The sequence below is a fragment of the Ochotona princeps genome, chromosome 5 (assembly GCF_030435755.1).
Source record: "Ochotona princeps isolate mOchPri1 chromosome 5, mOchPri1.hap1, whole genome shotgun sequence".
NCBI lineage: Eukaryota > Metazoa > Chordata > Mammalia > Lagomorpha > Ochotonidae > Ochotona > Ochotona princeps.
The window spans coordinates 20,148,766-20,166,855 of NC_080836.1; the positions used below are offsets into that span (position 1 = coordinate 20,148,766).

The 18,090-nt window shown below is 39.3% G+C and overlaps 2 protein-coding genes across 3 annotated transcripts in view; both read right to left on the reverse strand.

Moving 5' to 3' along the window:
* Positions 1–18,090, reverse strand: part of ZRANB3 (zinc finger RANBP2-type containing 3) — a 207,633-nt gene that overhangs the window by 133,906 nt on the left and 55,637 nt on the right. The gene's annotated exons all lie outside the window — the stretch shown is intronic.
* LOC118757859 (large ribosomal subunit protein eL42-like) lies at positions 14,713–14,985 on the reverse strand. The gene has a single exon (XM_036493129.2). The coding sequence runs from the start codon at positions 14,983–14,985 to the stop codon at positions 14,713–14,715; it is 273 nt and encodes a 90-aa protein (XP_036349022.2).

Below are 18,090 nucleotides of genomic sequence, written 5' to 3' on the forward strand. Positions count from 1 at the left end.
AGCTCCTATCCAGCTCAGACTGCTGATGGTGCCTGAACAACATTCCTGCACAAGGTCCTGAGAAGCCTCCCCTGAACGTCCCAGCTGCTCCTGATGTTCCTCTAAGCATTTATTTCCACCTCCTTCCCCAGGACCTCCTCTTCTTCACACCTAATTGCTGAATCTTAACTCAATTCTTTTGTTTCTCCTAAGTTCCTAGTGATATCTTCTATTCGCATAGTTTCAAATATTATGCGTATGTACATCCTACACTATCTTAGTCTGACATATGTTGCAGATTCATACTTAAACCTCCTATTGGGCAATATTTTCCTGGATATTTTGAAGAAATTACATGCAATGTATATTGATATTTGAAACTAATGCTCATTAAGCCATTATAAATCTATTTTTATGTATTTGAAGGGATTATCTAAGTTCTATATTCAAGCTCAACTCTTTCTGGTCAGAGATTTCTGTACTAAAAATACAAAACAAATAATACTTATTTTGGTTGTATGTCAAATCAGTCCATTGCATTTTGTTAGAACTTGAAGCAGATTAGCAGACATATAATTATAAATGTCCAAGATACCCATCTTCATAGTATTAGTTTATGAAAGATTTAGTCAAGTTCTAATCAAATTAGGTAAGACAGTACTTTGCAAACGGAAAGTTATCATGAAGCTTTTATTGTTGTTATAATAGTAGCAATAAGTTTTGTTCAATATAAACCAAATAACTATGTTCACTGTCAGTAAATAAGCATTGGCAAAAAAAAAGGGGGGGGGGGATTGCAGAGGATGGCAGTTTTAAATATGCCTGTTAGTAAACTGAAGAAAATGTAACTAACTTTAAAAAATGGGAGCCAAGAATTCAATCCGAGCCTCCCTTGCGCACAGAAGGAACTCAGTTATTTGAGCCATCACCTGTTGCCTTTCAGAATCTCCAGTAGCAGCAATCAGAAATTAAGAGCTACTGTCGGACCCGGCGGCGTGGCCTAGCAGCTAAAGTCCTCGTCTTGAACCCGCTGGGATCCCATATGGGTGTCGGTTCTAATCCCGGCAGCTCCACTTCTCATCCAGCTCCCTGCTTGTGGCCTGGAAAAGCAGTCTAGGACAGCCCAAAGCCTTGGGACTCTGCACCTATGTGGGAGACCTGGAAGAAATTCCTGGCTCCTGGCTTCAGGTTGGCATAGCATCGGCCCTTGCGGCTCACTTGGGGAGTGAATCATCCGACGGAAGATCTTCTTCTCTGTCTCTCCTCCTCTCTGTATATCTGCCTTTCCAATAAAAATAAATAAATCTTACAAAAAAAAAAAAAACAGTTACTGTCAGAAATGGAATTCAGCCACTGCAGTGTTGATGCAGTGTGGATGCAGGCATCCTAAAAAGGATCTTAACTTCTAGGTCAAATATCCAGCTTAAAATCCTATTACATCCATTCACTTGTTAAATCATGGTAATTCATGACTACAATTTTTACTTTTAAAAAGACAGAAAAGAAGAACTTGTATTGCACAGTAATCACCTTTACCCATTTATCTCAACACCAATCCTGAAAGCAACCTTGTTAATCTTATTATGTCTATTTTGCAATTTCATTGTTCTTTAACTATAGGTATTATTTGTTGGTGCCTATGGACACAGAAAATCATAAATATTTAATTCTAAATTTTAGCATGACCAGGAAAATACCTGATGCCACAGCACCAGGTGGCAATTAATCATTATTTATAATGAATTTTTAAGAAGAAATTATTTAGGGTGGGGGGGTTGTGACTCTGGGTTAGGCTGCTGCTTGGAATACCTGTATGCTATAGGAGAGTGCAATTTCAAGTCTCAGGTGCTCCATTTTCAGTTCACCTTATTGCTAATGCATCCTTGGAGGGCCAAAGATGATAGTTCAAGGGCTTCGGCCTCTGTCACCCATGTAGGAGACCCAGGCAAAGTTCTGGCTCCTGACTTTGGCTTTGCCAAGCCATGGCTATTGCCAGAGTGAACCTGTGGGATACCCACATCGGCCTGTCTCTGTTTCTCTCTCTCTCTCATTTTCCCTTTCATCTACCTACCTTATTGGCACTCTGCCTTTCAAACAGATGAAAAAATAGTAAGTCCGGTGCAGTGGCTATTTAGGTTTGTCCTTTGCCATGCAGGGCTAGCATTCCATGTGGGTGGTGGTTCTGGTCCTGCTACTCCATTTCTGATCCAGCTCTCTGCCTGTGACCTGGGAAAGCAGCAGAAGATGCTCCAAGTACTTGGGACCCTTCGTCAACATATGAGACCCAGGGGAAGCTCCTGGTTCTTGCCTTTGAATTGGTTCAGGGTCTGGCTGTTGCAGCCCTCTGGGGAGTGAGCCAGCTGATGAAAGAAGTCTCTGTTTTTCCTCTCTATAACTCGACCTTTCAAATTTAAAAAAAAAAATCTTACAGATAAATTAAATTTAGGCAACAAAAAACAGGGAGTGGATAGGCTGACAGAATCTCAGTGAGTTAGAGAAAGAAAAGGCTGGAATATATTTACAATGCCTTACTATACTTTGCATTAAAAAGTTTAGTTTCTGTCTAAGCTATTGGCTAAAAAAGACAAACCACTTTATACCACAATATTAAAAGTTTTGTTTTGATAGTTCCAAGGACTGTTAATGCGTTATCTTGTTTCTAAAATATTTGTCAGAGGAAACTACATTTGTTAAAATATCTTTTATAGAATATTGTGTCTGTTCACTAATATGCAAACTGTTTGCCAAAGAAACTTGATTTTAATATCCAGATGATAACTTATTCTAATGACTTCAGATCTAGTTCTAATTAACTCAATTTATATAAAAAGACATTGAAGATTCTCATAAAATTAGGAACATGACTAAAGGGACATTTCCTCATTTGCAAGTACAATAAAATGACTAACATTAACTTTGAAGCAAAATTTGGAATCTTGATGTATTACCACATTCTATTATGAAAAAAGATTTGGCTTCTTACTAAACAAAATTTGTCTCATTTCCAGCATCCTCCTACATCACCTCCTCCTACTTTTCCCCAGTGATGATAGTTATAAGGATCATCTTACCACTCCTCACATTTATAAGTTTAGAGAATAGATTTAAGTTTTAGTTATAGCTCTTTGAACTTCAGATTACAAATTCTCTGATTTGATCACACACTGGAATTACCTGGTAAAGTAAAAGTAACAAACTGATACCTAGGAAACCCACCCATCTAACTTGAGCATCATGATTTTGAAAGCTTCCAGGTGAATATAATAGTATGCAATAAAGTTTGAGAGTCAATACAGAGAGAATTCAGTAGGGGCAAACACTACCTCTCCCAACTTCTATCACCTCTATTTTTCAGAAACATGTCCCAGAGATGGATGTTTGAAGAAGGTTAAGTCACCATTTGGGATGCCTGAACCCAATATACTAAGTGTCTTTGAATCTCAATTCCTCTGCTTTGAATCCAGCTTCCTGCTGATGACAGCAAGTGAGGAAGGGGGTGATGGTGAATATCTGGTTTCATGCTGCCCAACTGGGAGATCTGGATTGAGTTCTGGGCTTCTTTCTCCTGGTCCAGACCTGGCTATTGCAGGCATTTGGAATGTGAACGAGCAGAGGTAAGATTTCACTCCATCTGTCTCTATGTTTCTAAATTTAAAATAAAAATGAAAAAAAAAGTAGAGAAAAAAAGCATCTTCCTTTACAATTTTCTACAGTGATGTTATACACTAGTGCCGTATTTAATATTTCACCCTTGCATATAAAACTAACACTAAAAATAAATTAAAATCAATTTACAGAATGTATAGCCTTAAGGATCAAATGATACTGTTCAAACTAGAATCAGTTTTCACAGATTAAATTTCTTTTTAGTACTCTACATCAAGGTGTGATGTCTCTTCTCCTATATTCTATTAATATTACTCCTTATCTACTCAGCATTGGACATCAACTTTCTTATGTAGCTATTTTGTTATTCACGATAACAAAAAATGTCCTCTCTTTTTTTTTTGGGATAAGAAACGTATCTGTTTAACCAGAGTCCAATATTATACTGTTATTAATACTAAAAAGTGAAGTTTCATTCCAGTTGGACACAGCTGAATTCCCATTTTAAAACAATCTGATTGCTTTCCTTATCAGCTGCCATATGTATGATCTCCAGGCTGTCCTCATTAAACTTCTGGGTTGGCTTTAATGCTAAGTCTTCTTCTCTCTTAGTTTTCAACTCTTTTTAAAAACAAAGTCCTCAACTATCAATCTCAAAAATAAACTTAATTTAATTAATTATTCTTTTTCACACATTTTCAGAAGTGAAAATTACTACTTTGACCTCAGACTTTGGGTGTTTGCCTAAATAATTGTAGCTTAAAATTAATTCTCCCTCTACAGTTTGATGGAAATGTCCTCAGTGTCATTTAGTATCTATAATTGCTAATCTATAGTCTTTCCTTTCTACCTTTAGGAAAGCTTTTGATATCTTCTTTACAACCTTGACATATAGAAATTATACAACAACCTGTTTCCTCTATTCCACCTGTACTGAGAAAGACTTTTTAATATGGATGCTCATATCTTTCATAATTTTTCATAACCTTTCACTAAAATGGTTTTACATCTAATTGTAAACATACGCTCTAAGCAATGTTTTAGGTTCTAGGATTATAGCACTGTACAAAAGAACATACAATTTATTCAGATGAACAATAATGTTGATGATACATTAGATAGTAAAATGTGCTTAATAAGGAGAATGTGAAATATGGAGGAAAAGGTATGAAAATCTTGATCGGGCCTGGCACGGTGGCCTAGCAGCTAAAGTCCTCACCTTGAACGCACCAGGATCCCATATGGGCGCCGGTTCTAATCCCGGCAGCTCCACTTCCCATCCAGCTCCCTGCTTGTGGCCTGGGAAAGCAGTTGAGGACAGCCCAATGCATTGGGACACTGCACCCACGTGGGAGACCCGGAAGAGGTTCCAGGTTCCCTGCTTTGGATCGGCGCGCATCACCCGTTGCGGCTCACTTGGGGAGTGAAACATGGGACGGAAGATCTTCCTCTCTGTCTCTCCTCCTCTGTGTATATCTGGCTTTCCAATAATAATAAATAAATCTTAAAAAAAAAAAAAGAAAGAAAATCTTGATCACTGTTAAGGAAGATTTCATAGACAAGGTGAATCTTGGACCCATGCATGAAACAAATCAGGACATAAGGCACAAAGATGAAGGAAAATAAAAACGTCCGTCATCATCATACTTCTAGAAGCTCACAGGGAAAAAAATGAGCTCCGAAAACCGATGGAGGAGCAGGGTAGATCAGAAATTTCATTGGAGGTTCGGTCCTATGGGAGCTGGTGAATCCTGATAAGAACTCTGGCTTTGCAGCCTGGCACAGTAACCAAGGGCTAAAGACCTGTCTTGCATCTGCGGGGATCACATATGGATGCTGGTTCCAATCCCAGAGACACCTCTTCCCATCCAACTCTCTGGGAAAACAGTCAAGGACAACCCAAAGCCTTGGGAACCTGCATCTGCATGGGAAACCTGGAAGAGGCTCCTGGCTTCGGACCAGCTCAACTCCAACATCTTTGTTTATCTCTCTCAGTATATTTCTCTCCTCCTCTCTGTATATCTGATTTTCCAATAAAATAAATCTTTAACATGATCTCCTTTATGTACAGTATGACCATCCTAACTGCTTTACTGAAAACTGATTATAGTAGGGGAGTAAAGCTAAAACAAAAACAGAAGCCTATTTAATAATCTAGGGTAAAGATGATGGTGACTTGAAACTGGGTGATAGTATTCACATTTGTGGATGAGGATGAAACTGCATGTATATTTTGAAGGTAAAACTGACAGGATGTTCCGATGGGATGAATCTATACAATGAAATGAAAGGCATTAAGAATCAAAACAAGGTTACTGATCCAGGAAATGGAAGAAAAAAGACATTTATATCTGAATTTGTGTAGACACTGAAAGAAGCAAATTTCTGGTAGCAAATATCAGGAATTTGGTTTCAGCTTTCATAAGCCAGCAGATGAATGAATAAACAAATCTACAAATGTGGGATGAAATCTGGTCTGGAGTTACAAATTTGGGAGTCATTAGCATCTTTAAATTAGCATCTTTAAAACATTTAATCTTGATGGTACCTCACAGGTATAAAAAGAAAAAAGTTCAAGGTTATCTGTCTCTGTGAGTAATTCTTTCAACTAAACGAAAATAATAGGCATTTTGAAAGTTTACAATTATATTCACATTGTTGTATAACCAATCTATAGCACTCTTCCTGTCTTATAACATTGAAACCACCATTTCCGTTATCTTCACTCCTTGACAACTACCATTCTACTTTCTGTCTCTACTCTAAGAACAGCAGTTGGAACAGGGGCACCCGGGTTGGGCCAGGTTACAGCACCTGCAAGCAAATGCTAAGGTAAGATGGGCCACGCTAGACTAGACCGCTGCATCTACCAGCACACATGAGACTGGGACGGGGGGAAAGCCTGGTAGAGGAGTGGTAGGAACTCCAGTGTTGGACCTGGTGAGCCTGGGCAGAGGTACAACACCTGGTGGCATACATGTCGCTGGTACAGTCATGAGCCAGAATAGGGGCAGGCAGGTTGGGCTTTGCCGTAGCATCAGCTGGCAAGTGCTGGGACTGGGGCAAGTCCTGTTGAGCTAGATTGCAGAACCACCTGGAGAGTCAAGATCCAGGGCACGGAGTGGGTTCCATGGGGATGTGGTGGGCTCCTCTCTGATGGGCTGTAACTCCCAGTGTTGAGCATGAGAACCAGGACTGGGGGCAGGCCTAACTGGACAGATGGTGGCACCCACTGGCATGAGCATGAGATGGAGGGTGGAGTCGGATGGGTTGAGTTAGGCCTCAATGCCGAATGATGTTTGAGACCTCAACGGGATGCGCGGCAAACCAGACCAGTTCATTGAACCTTCTGGCAGGCACAGGAACCAGAGCTGGGGGGCCAGTCCAATGGGGGCTATTGGAGACTGCTCTGACTAGGCTGCAGCTCCCCTGTGTTACATGGGGGCCAATGTGTACTGGGTTGGGCTGCAACACACATTGAACTGATGAGGATGCAGGGCAGAACAAACTGATCAACTACCCCACTGAAGCTTGACAGCAAATATCTGGGTTAATGAAGACTCAAGAGGTGGACTATGACAGCCAATCGCCCTTGGAAGGATTTCCTTATCCACGGAACAACAATTTTAGCAGCATCTCAGATCTATCGAAATCACATGAGCAGAATCCACAGAAAATGCTCCACAATGGGGACCCTGGGATGACATCGGTGGCAGTTTCCCATTCCTCAGGAAATATGGCAGTTGGGAGGCTGGGAGTGGTTTTTCCTTTTCCCCATATATGGGAAGAAGAAGAAAATGTATCAACAATGTTCTCACCTACTTTCCACTGATCCTCAACACTTCCCACCCTGATCAACTATGCAACTATCATCAAAAATAAAATGAACAGAAAAAATCTGTTTCCCATCTTGCAATTGATGATGAAAACCAGAACTTTATTGCCAGAGGTACTGGCCAACTAGTGTCATGGAGGACAAAAATCCATGGATTTGACATTTAAAAGTGGTGGAATTGCATTAAATTATTTATCAAAGTTTAGAAATAACAAAGTGGGATATAAAATAACATGCCAGAATCACATTTTAAAAGTTCTCAATCTATAACACATATATTGAAGCTAACATTAGTTGTTAACCTTGGTACTACTTATGTGAGAACACACAGACAATCTGCCTTGAAATTATATTACCCTACTCATAAAAATTTTAAAAATGTAAAAAAAATAGGAGACTTAAGAGGAAATGTACAGAGAAAATTTACAGCTATATTCATCAAAAATCACAGTGCTAGTGGGGGTGAGTATCAAACCAAAAATTTAAGAAGAAATTCTGGAAAATGAGAAACTCGTAAAAGGTAGAGATAAATTCACTGTACATTCTTTGGCTGGCTGAGAAAGCACAGCTGTCTGCACAAAGGGCACGAATAGCCTAGTGAAAAGTAAATACTAAGGAAAGCTTGAGAGATGACAGCAATTACTTTGTCAAGCCATTATACTAACAGGTAGAAGGTTGAAGCTTTAAGGGCTTGATGAACTCAGGAGTAATTTCTATCCAAATTGTCAGTTAACGATTATAACTATATAAACAAAAAAGCAAGATCTAGGAAGGTAGGCTAATAATTACAAATAAGAATGAAAACATTGAGCAGAGACATCAATGTCTGTATTCCATGGCTGACAAAAAAGAATATAAATCAGATGCCAGATCTGATATACCATACTACCCAAAATATATGAAATGAAGCAGGCATTTGGCCTAGCAGTTAAGATGCCAGTGGGATGCTGGCATCCCATATCTGAGTGCCTAGGCTCAAGTCCCAGTTCCTTTCAAAATTTTGCTTCTTCCCTATTTGCACCCTGGGAGGCAGAAAAGTGATGGATCTATCCATGTGGAACACCTGGAATGAGTTCCTGGCTTCTGGCTGCAGTCTAGCCTAGTCCCAGCTATTGTAGACATTTAAGGAGTAAACCAGGAGTTGGAGAATCCCCCAGTGTGTCCTTCCTTCTGTCTTTCAAATCAAATAAAGAAAATATATGGTTTTCAATTGAAAATTGACAGACATGCAAATGGGGTCCGGCGTCGTGGCCAAGCAGCTATAGTCCTCACCTTGAACGCGCTGGGATCCCATATGGACACGGGTTCTAATCCCAGCAGCTCCACTTCCCATCCAGCTCCCTGCTTGTGGCCTGGGAAAGCAGTCGAGAACGGCCCAAGGCCTTGGGTCCCTGCACCCACGTGGGAGACCCGGAAAGAAGTTCCTGGTTCCCGGCTTTGGATCTGCTCAGCATCGGCCATTGGGGTCACTTGGGGAGTGAATCATGATACGGAAGATCTTCCTCTCTGTCTCTCCTCCTCTCTTTGTAATAAAAATAAATAAATCTTAAAAAAAAAAGAAAATTGACAGACATGCAAATGAATTAGAAAAATAATAAAATTTGAGTACACTCACATGCTGAAGTTAATGTAACAATTGTAAACATATTCAACAAATTAAAGAACAATATGGTAACTATTCAGTTAAGAAATTATAATAAAATACAGAAGCTAAAAAATTACCAAATGGGAATTTTAGAACTGAATAGCACAACAGCTAATATAAAAACTAAAAATGTCTTTACTGGTTGTGGCAAGCAAATTCAAGATGGTCCCTAATGATTAAGTCCCATGTACAAAACACTGCAAGTGCCTATGGCTTTAATTATAATGGATTTTACTACTATGACACTGTGAGGGTATTTTTTTAAAAGCTGTGGAAAATGAAATTAAAAGATATGATTCTATTTCTTTAAAAAATAAATATATATTTTTTTTATTGGAAAGGCAGGTTTAAAGAGAGGAGAGTGCTCGCTTCAGCAGCACATATACTAAAATTGGAACGAAGAGAGAAGGAGAGACAGAAAGGTCATCTGTTCACTTCACTCCCCAAATGGCCACAACAGCCACAGCTGAGCTGTTCCAAAGCCAAGAGCTTTTGCATTCATCCAGGTCTGTCTTGTGGGTACAGCATCCAAAGACCCAGGCTGTCAGTTACTGCTTTCCTAGGCCACAAGCAAGGAGCTGGATCAGAAGTAAAGTAGCTAAGATATATACTGGTGCCCATATGGGATCCTGGTGCTTGAAGGTGGAGGGTTAGCTTGTTGAACCATGGTGTCAGCCCCTAAGTTCCTATTTCCATGTAAGAAATTCTGAAATCCATACAGTTTTCCATACTGTATATTTGTATGAACTTTTTAAAGATCCTACATATTTGACACAGCTGAATATTACATAGGGAGATTATCCAAGTAGGCCTTGTTGGGCTAAGGGGAACAGAAGTGACTTCAAACATAACAGGCCTGACCCAAGGCCGTGAGCTCATTTAGAGCAGAACTCTTCTGCTTTCCAATTGGTGGCGGCAGAGAGAGAGACTAGAAGCTCAAGTGGGATGTTGTCGTTAGCTTAACACTAAAGAATCCATATGGTAAGAAATATGGATGGCCTCTAGCATCTGAGATGGATACAGACTGATAAGTAGTAGAAAAAACAAGGAACTCATTGTGACAAATGGAAGACAAACAATTCTGTGAGTGAGAAGAATGAACGTGGAAGCTCTGTTTTGTCCTCAGAGCCTCAGGTGGGAACTCTAGTTTCAGTTAACATCTTGATTTCAGCATTCTGATAGTCTGAGCCAGGAACCCAGCCACCCCATACTATACTTCCAACCCGTAGAACTCAGAGTAATAAATGGGTGCTGTTTTAAGCCATTAATCTTGTGACAATTATCACACAGAAATAGGAAACTAATAGAGTCAAAAGTATACAAGAAGAAAAAAAAGTACACTAAGCCTAAAGATGGAGAATTACTCAATCTGACATATACAGGAAAAAAATATTGAAGAAAAATGAACAGAGCATCAGAGACTCGTAGGACATTGTAAAGCTTCTCAAAATTTATATAAAGTAAGGTCCAAAAGGACAGAGAGAAGCCGAAAAACTAGATTAAAAACTCAGGGTAAAAAATTGATCAAATTTGAAGAAAAAATATTTACTCAAAAATCCAAGAAAGCTGATCCTAGTAAAATAAACCAACAAAAAAGCACACAGAGGCATCATACGTACAATGTCCAAACACAAAGAAGAAATACTAAAAACAGCAAGAGAGAAACAACTACTTGTATACAGGGAATGATTTTATTAGGGCTTTTTTCATGTCAGAGCAGAGGCCAGAAGGTAGAGGGACGACATTCAAAATACAGAAAGAAAAACAACTGTAAACCAAGCATATATCTTGGAAAAGTACTCTTCACAACATAAGTTGAAACCAAGGCCCTCCTAGAAAAACATGTACTAAAAGAATTTGTTGCTGGCAGACCTATCCCACTAAAGTAGGTGGTATGTCCTAGGATGACAACTGTGAGTATATATAAATATAAAAACTGCAGACACATGTACACACATAATAGTTTTTGCCTTTCTCTCTCTTGAAACTTTCCTGAAAAAAAAAAAAGTTCTGTAATGAGAAAAACTGTATCTCTCTACCTTTCAAATAAATTTAAAAAACAGCACCAAGGTCAGAAAGCATTAAAAAACTATTACAGATTGAAAGAGAGGAGGAATACAATTATGAAATGTACTGTAGTATGCTCTATTGCATTAAGCATACAAAATGACTGACACAGTGTCAAATCTCCTATTTGAGAAGATATTTTTGAGAATATGGGCGATGAGGAAGTAAGAGTTCACCATAGAAGGTATGTAATGGCAAGTAAGTATATGAAAATTTGCTAAACATCATTAGTTATATGAAATTGTGAATTAAAACCACAATGAAATGTAATCACATGTCCATCACAAAGACTATAATGAAAAGATAACAATTATAAGTGCTAAACAAGATGTGGAGCAATTGGAATCTTCATATTGACAGAGGGATTATAAAACACTGGTTATTTGAGAAAACTATTAGGCATTTTCATTAAAAGCTAAACATACACTTACCATATATCTCAGTAATATAACTCTTAGGTATTCAGGCAAGAGAAATGAAAACACGAGTCTATATAAAGATTTGCGTGAATGTTCTCAATAGCATAATATGTAATAGCTCCCAAAGGTTAAGATACAGATGCCCATTAATTAATTTATTAGTGAATTCATAAACAAAATGTAGTGTAGTCATACCAGGAAACAGTCAACAAGCAAAAGGAACAAACTAGATTCATACAATGACATGGATAAACCTAGAAACATGAGGCTAAATGAAAGGAGCCAGGCACTGAAAACCACTTTGTGTATGACTACATTTCCATGTCATTTATAGAAAATGCACACATTAGACAAAAAACAGCAGATCATCTAGTTCTGGAAGCAGGAGCAAAAATCAACTGAAAGTGGGATTTGATGGGATAGAAATTCCAGAAGTGAATTCTGTGACGGTGTTAAAGCTCATTAAAGGGCCTGGCGGCGTAGCCTAGCAGCTAAAGTTCTCGCCTCGAACGCCCCAGGATCCCATATGGGTGCCGGTTCTAATCCCAGCAGCTCCACTTCCCATCCAGCTCCCTGCTTGTGGCCTGGGAAAGCAGTGGAGGACGGCCCAAACCCTTGGGACCCTGCACCCGCGTGGGAGACGCGGGAGAGGTTCCAGGTTCCTGGCATCGGATCAGCGCGCACCGGCCGTTGTGGCTCACTTGGGGAGTGAATCATCGGACGGAAGATCTTCCTCTCTGTCTCTCCTCCTCTCTCTGTATATCTGACTTTGTAATAAAAATAAATCTTAAAAAAAAAGCTCATTAAAGAGTACATTTATATGTTTATTTTTTACACATAAATAATACCAGAACAAGCTGGGGGGAACAGGGCTTATGAAGACATTTGGAAGGATAAGAAAACACATGTCCTGAAAGCCAAGAGATGTCTCCAGAATAGGATAAATAGTGTCACACAATGCTGATAATTTTTTGTAATATTTATTTTTTTCTTTTTCTTTTATTTTTACAAAGATTTATTTATTTTTATTGGAAAGAGAGGACACAGAAAGATCATCCATCTACTGATTCACTACCAAAGTGGCTTCAAGAGTGCAGGATCCCAAGGCTTTGGGCTGTCCTCAACTGCTTTCCCAGAAATAGAGCAGCTAGGATATGAACCAGTGCCCATATGGGATTCCAGTGCTTGCAAGGTGAGGACTTTAGCCACTAGGCTATGGTGCCTGGCCCGCTAAATCTAAGATAAGAAATGTGCAATGATCACCAGAGTTAGCCATACAGGAAGAAAATTAGTAGCCTTGTAAGGGTGAACACAGGAACAGGAGATGAGAAAATGCAGACTGGAAACACAGATCACTGGTATATGGAGTCTTACAGTAAAGCATATAAATTAAGCAATAGATGGAGGAGAAGGTGGAGTCAAGGGCAAATTTTGTTCTTTTGGGCCTGGCACTAGCTGGTTTGTACACCAGCTGTTCCATTTCCCTTCCAGTTCCTTGCCTGTGGCCGGGGAAGGCAGTAGAGGGTGGCCCAAGGTCTTGGGATCCTGCACCTATGTTGGAGACCTGGAAGAAGAGCCTGCCTGGTTCGTGGCACCTGGCTTTGGATCAGCTGAGCTCTGGCCAATGGGGCCACTCGGGGAGTGAACTAGTGGATGGAAAATCTTTCTCTCTGTCTCTCCTTCTCTCTGTAAATCTGACTTCGAGGCTAGCTCCAGCTGAGTTGGAACTCAAGAAGGGTGAAGGATTCAGGCGTAAAGAGGAATGAAATGGACCACTACAATTCCATGATCATTGTGGACAATGCATGAAAGCTGTCCGCTTTATTTATACAGAACCAGTCAAACTCTGGCTTAGACTTTTTATGTCATGGTCAAGTGGGTGTTTCTAAGGATAATTCTGCCCTTTGTTTCACCTTGTAGCAGGATGTTATCCATCCTGGCCCTGTGGTCAGGAAATTCTCAATAGATGGTGCATATCAATCAGTAACACATTCCTACTACAATCCTCATTCTACAACTTAATCTTGAATCAGTTAAGGGAGGAAAGGCATCACAGAAGGAAGGACCTAAAGATCAAAAAAAGAGGGAAAGAAGAGATTCCCACTACACCTGGGGATGTAACACCCTTGATTAGTGTATGGTCAGTGGGAGCAGCAATAATAAAAGGTCACTTGGCTAAAATGATATCAGCAACATCAACTTCCAAGCTCACACTGGTAGTAAACATTAATTCTGCAGATGGAGACAACGCCTAAATAAACTATAGAAATCTCAGCGGGGTTGTCCGGTGTCCATGCAAAGGGAGGTGGAGCTGCATTCAGGCGGTTGTAGAGACATCCGCTGGGCTCTGGCCAATGTGGCCACTGCCATACAGTGGGAAATTCCTTGCAGCTCTTCCTGCAATGGAACAGTTCTCTTCACCCCTCCTGTCTTCCACACCCATTACATGAATCCCAGCATCCAATAAAAATAAATAAACCATCAAGCAATTTTTTTGCTCTTTTTTTTTTTTTTTAGAAGGGGAAATTAGTGTGCTTATACGACAGTAAGAATAGTCAGTAGAAAGTGGAGAGCTGAGACTGGAGAAGGTCAGCAGAATTGTCAAGGCAAGGCTGTAAGTAGGCTGAGACAATGGTTGCAGTTATATGGTAGCACGCATAACTGACACATAATAAAAGGAGAGAAGATAAGGAAGAGGTGTGAGGAAACTGAAAAACGAGCGGCTAACTGCAGCTCCAACAATTGTTGTCTGAAACCTTCACTTCCTTGAAAATGGAAGTGCATTACCAGCAGGGAGTTAGGATACATGAGACAGTGGTAAAAAGTTCAGGACATGAGAGAAAGGAAGAAGTATTGTCAAGGATAATGAAAAAGTGTACAGCAATATAATATTTGTAAGACAAGTATGAATTTAGAATAAAACCAAGCAGCAGGTTTTCCTTCACTCATGATGACTGCCAATGTATGTGGGCATAGGCTTTACCAGGTGGATTTTTTAAATTGATGGCTCCAAGTTATTTCCTCAAAACAAAACCAAAAATAACAAATTAAGTTAACGGTAACCTTAAGATTTTATTGTCTTCCTAACAAAGCAAAGGATGATGATTAGAACTGGAACCCTAACCCTACCCCAAACCCTTTCTCTTCCTACCATCTCCAAATTAAAAATATTGATAACTTTTAATAGCCAACATTCTCTTGGATCTGCATTTGGGCTCCACACACTTAAGCCTTAGCACAATCTTTGTAGTTTTAGTCTTTTTCCAGAAAACTGGCTTAGTCTGCCCACCACGGCCACTCTGCATCCTATCATAACGCTGTTTCCCCTGGGCATAAAGGGAGTCTTTGCCCTTCTTATATTGTGTTACTTTGTGGGGCTGGTGCTTGCCACACTTCTTGCAGAAGTTCCAGCATGTTTTAGGAACGTCCACCATATTTGCAAAGCACTATTGGCACAAAAAGAAGCTATCGGGTAGATTTAACCAGAATTGTCCTAGGTAGATTAGTACAGAAAAATAAGAGGGAGTAAGAAATGTGAAGGCACATTTAATGAAAGATTACAAAGAATAATCGCTGAATTTAATTTAAGTATGAAGAGATCAGACACTAGGACAGTGACACACAATGAAAACATGTGACATATGGATAGATCAATGAATTGCTGATTTCAGTGGGATGAAGACTAGTAAAATTATGATAGCAATGGTAACAGAAAAATAAGAAGTGAAAGTTTTTATTCAATTTATTGATAATTGCTTTAATTTAATATCTTTGCTTTCCATTGTTTTCTTTTTATACAGTATCTCCTATGCTATGTTTAACCTCTTAGATGAATCTATATATTTCTTTTCCTCTGCATTTCTGCTTTTGGCATGCCTTGATTCTATCTTTCATACTTCAGGGATCCATCCTACTTCTGATTTATAAGAACTCTTCTATTTGCACACTATTCCTTTTTCATAACCATTTCTCATATTATAAAGATTGCTTCTTTCTCAATATTATGTTTCTCTATTTGGGTTAGATGTTTTTTTCTAGCTTATCTTCTGTTCCCCCTGAATAACCTATTTTCTGTGGGGGATAATCTACCTCTTGGAAGCTGATCATCTGCCTCCTATAACAGGTGATCCCTGGTGGTCCATTTACAGTGAGAATGAAGGGGGTGGACTTACAGTTTGAGGTAACACACTGTATTATATCCCCCCTGCTGTTGGGTATATAGAAAAATCAGTCCCACCTCCCACTAACTATGCCCTTTTTTATTTGTGTTCTGGGCTGCAACTTTGTTTTTTAGAAATTTCTAGATCCTTTTCATCTGTACATTATTATCTCCTTCTTCTCACTGCTATTGGTTTATTTATATTTTATTTCTTATACTCAAAGTTCATCTAATGAAATTTTGAGAGGGAAAGAAAATGAAAGTGGTAACTCAATCTGTTTCTTTGTACCAAAGCCAAATTCTTTGATGTTGTTGTGCTCAAAATTATTAAGCTAGAAATCCCATTTGCTTAGTTGAAACCCTTTCATATATTCTGGAGTACAATACAAGGAAAAAAGGTTACTGCATCTTTTGCACTTGGGGAGAAAACAGACGTTGACACTCCAAATCTGTATGATACACAACAAAGCAACAGGAAATACTTGGGCTCCTTCAACATGAACTCAATTTTTTTTTTAAAGATTCATTTTTTATTTTTATTACAAAGTCAGATATACTGAGAGGAGAAGGAATAGAGAGGAAGTGGAGCTGCCGGGATTAGAACCAGCGGCCATATGGGATCAAGGCAAGGACCTTAGCCACTAGGCCACGCTGCCAAGCCCAACATGAACTCAATTTTACAGAGTTCTTGTTGGCCAAATCTCCTATTTTGGTGGATAGCATTAAAAAAAAAGATTTAAAAAGGGAGGAAAGTACACAATAGACTAAAAAGATAACTAAGCATCAAGATCCTGAAACTTTCTTCCACCCCCCACTTATTCTGCAACAACAGAGATGGGTTTACATCTACACACCAGTTAGAATGAAGTCCATATTTGGCAACTTCTTACATCAAGAAAATGATGCTTCTCTGAACACAGGAGCCATATATTTGCTACAAAAAACCTCAAAGTAATCTTAGGAAGAAATTTCAACCACATCAATCTGAAACTAGGTCTCCTCAGTAAGTAACAGTATATGTTTCAGTTGGAAAGCAGTTGTGAAATGCAAGAAAGATATTTAGTACAACCCATATTCTCCATACATTGACAATCCATGTTCAATTGTCAATCACCCATGAACAAACAGGAGTGAGCACAAATGATAACCAGGAGACGGCATTAATACCATTAGCATCAGGAGGAGGACTTTGCACTCAGAGGCAGGATTAATGATTTATAAAGCTCATGTAGGAAGCTAGAAGAATGCCAACACCACCTGCTGGCCACTAGGCACTTTCAGTGTGGACCAAAGAAAGCACAGGGAGAAAAAAATCAATATAAAAAATGGGTAATTCTGGCAAAGTATATCGCAACTGCACCCATATCTCCTGTTACACGTGTTCTTACAAGGTGTCATTGATAATCCACCCATTACAAGAAGGGTTATGTTTCTTTCTCTTGAAAGGTGGGGCCTATAACTACAATCCAAGATATCCTAGCTTAATCTGAGGATCCTTCCATCTAAGCTGTTTAGGATGTTTCTCCATGGAATTGAGTCACCATACTAAGCAGAAATAGAGAGTACATGAAGGGATCCATAGTTTCAGCTGAGATTCCAGCCAGGAACCTGAATTAACTGCCAGACATGCGAATAAGCAGTCTTCAGCATGACTGCATCCCCTGCTACCATCTGAATGCAACTGCATGAGAAACGCCACAGGAGTCAAATTCCTGAACAATTAGAGATAATAAAACCAGCTGTTATAAGAATTGTGCTAAGCCACCAAGCTTTTGGGCAATTTGTTATGCAGGAATAGTTCATCAGAACAATAACAAGCAAGTAGTTCCTAGTCTTTGCCTGGCACTCTGCCAAATACTTTACAAGTATCATTTTTATTTCATCCACACAACTACTTAATAAGTAGGCCTTAATATCATCCACATTCTGTAATCAACAAAAAGAAACTAACAGAGGCTGAATAAAGCCACAATAAGTGACAGAGCTGATACTGAGACCAAAGTGAGATCAAACTCCTATAATGTAAAGGCAGAACCGGGCCTCTTACTATCTCCCTTAGACAAAGTGTCCTTGCCTGTCCTTTATCAAAAGGAATTCACTTTGGGGAAAAAACAAAACAAAACAAAAAAAACAACATGTCATTGAGTAACCAACACGAGTGATAAAAAGGAAACACAGAAGTCTCTTAGGAAAAATGGTGCTATAACTTGTTGTTGATGCTGGTATTGCTGTTGATGTGGCTGTTCTAACTCATACTGGTTGTTGACTTGTTTCATGGCTTCTTACTTATGGTAATGTATAGTGATGGAGTACTGGGGTCTATCATACACAGACATGGGGTACAATGGAACATGCATTCCTGCATCCAGACGAAAGATGG

Coding starts and splice junctions, on each gene's coding strand:
- LOC118757859 (XM_036493129.2), bottom strand. CDS start 14,985: ATGGTGGACGTTCCTAAAACATGCTGGAACTTCTGCAAGAAGTGTGGC.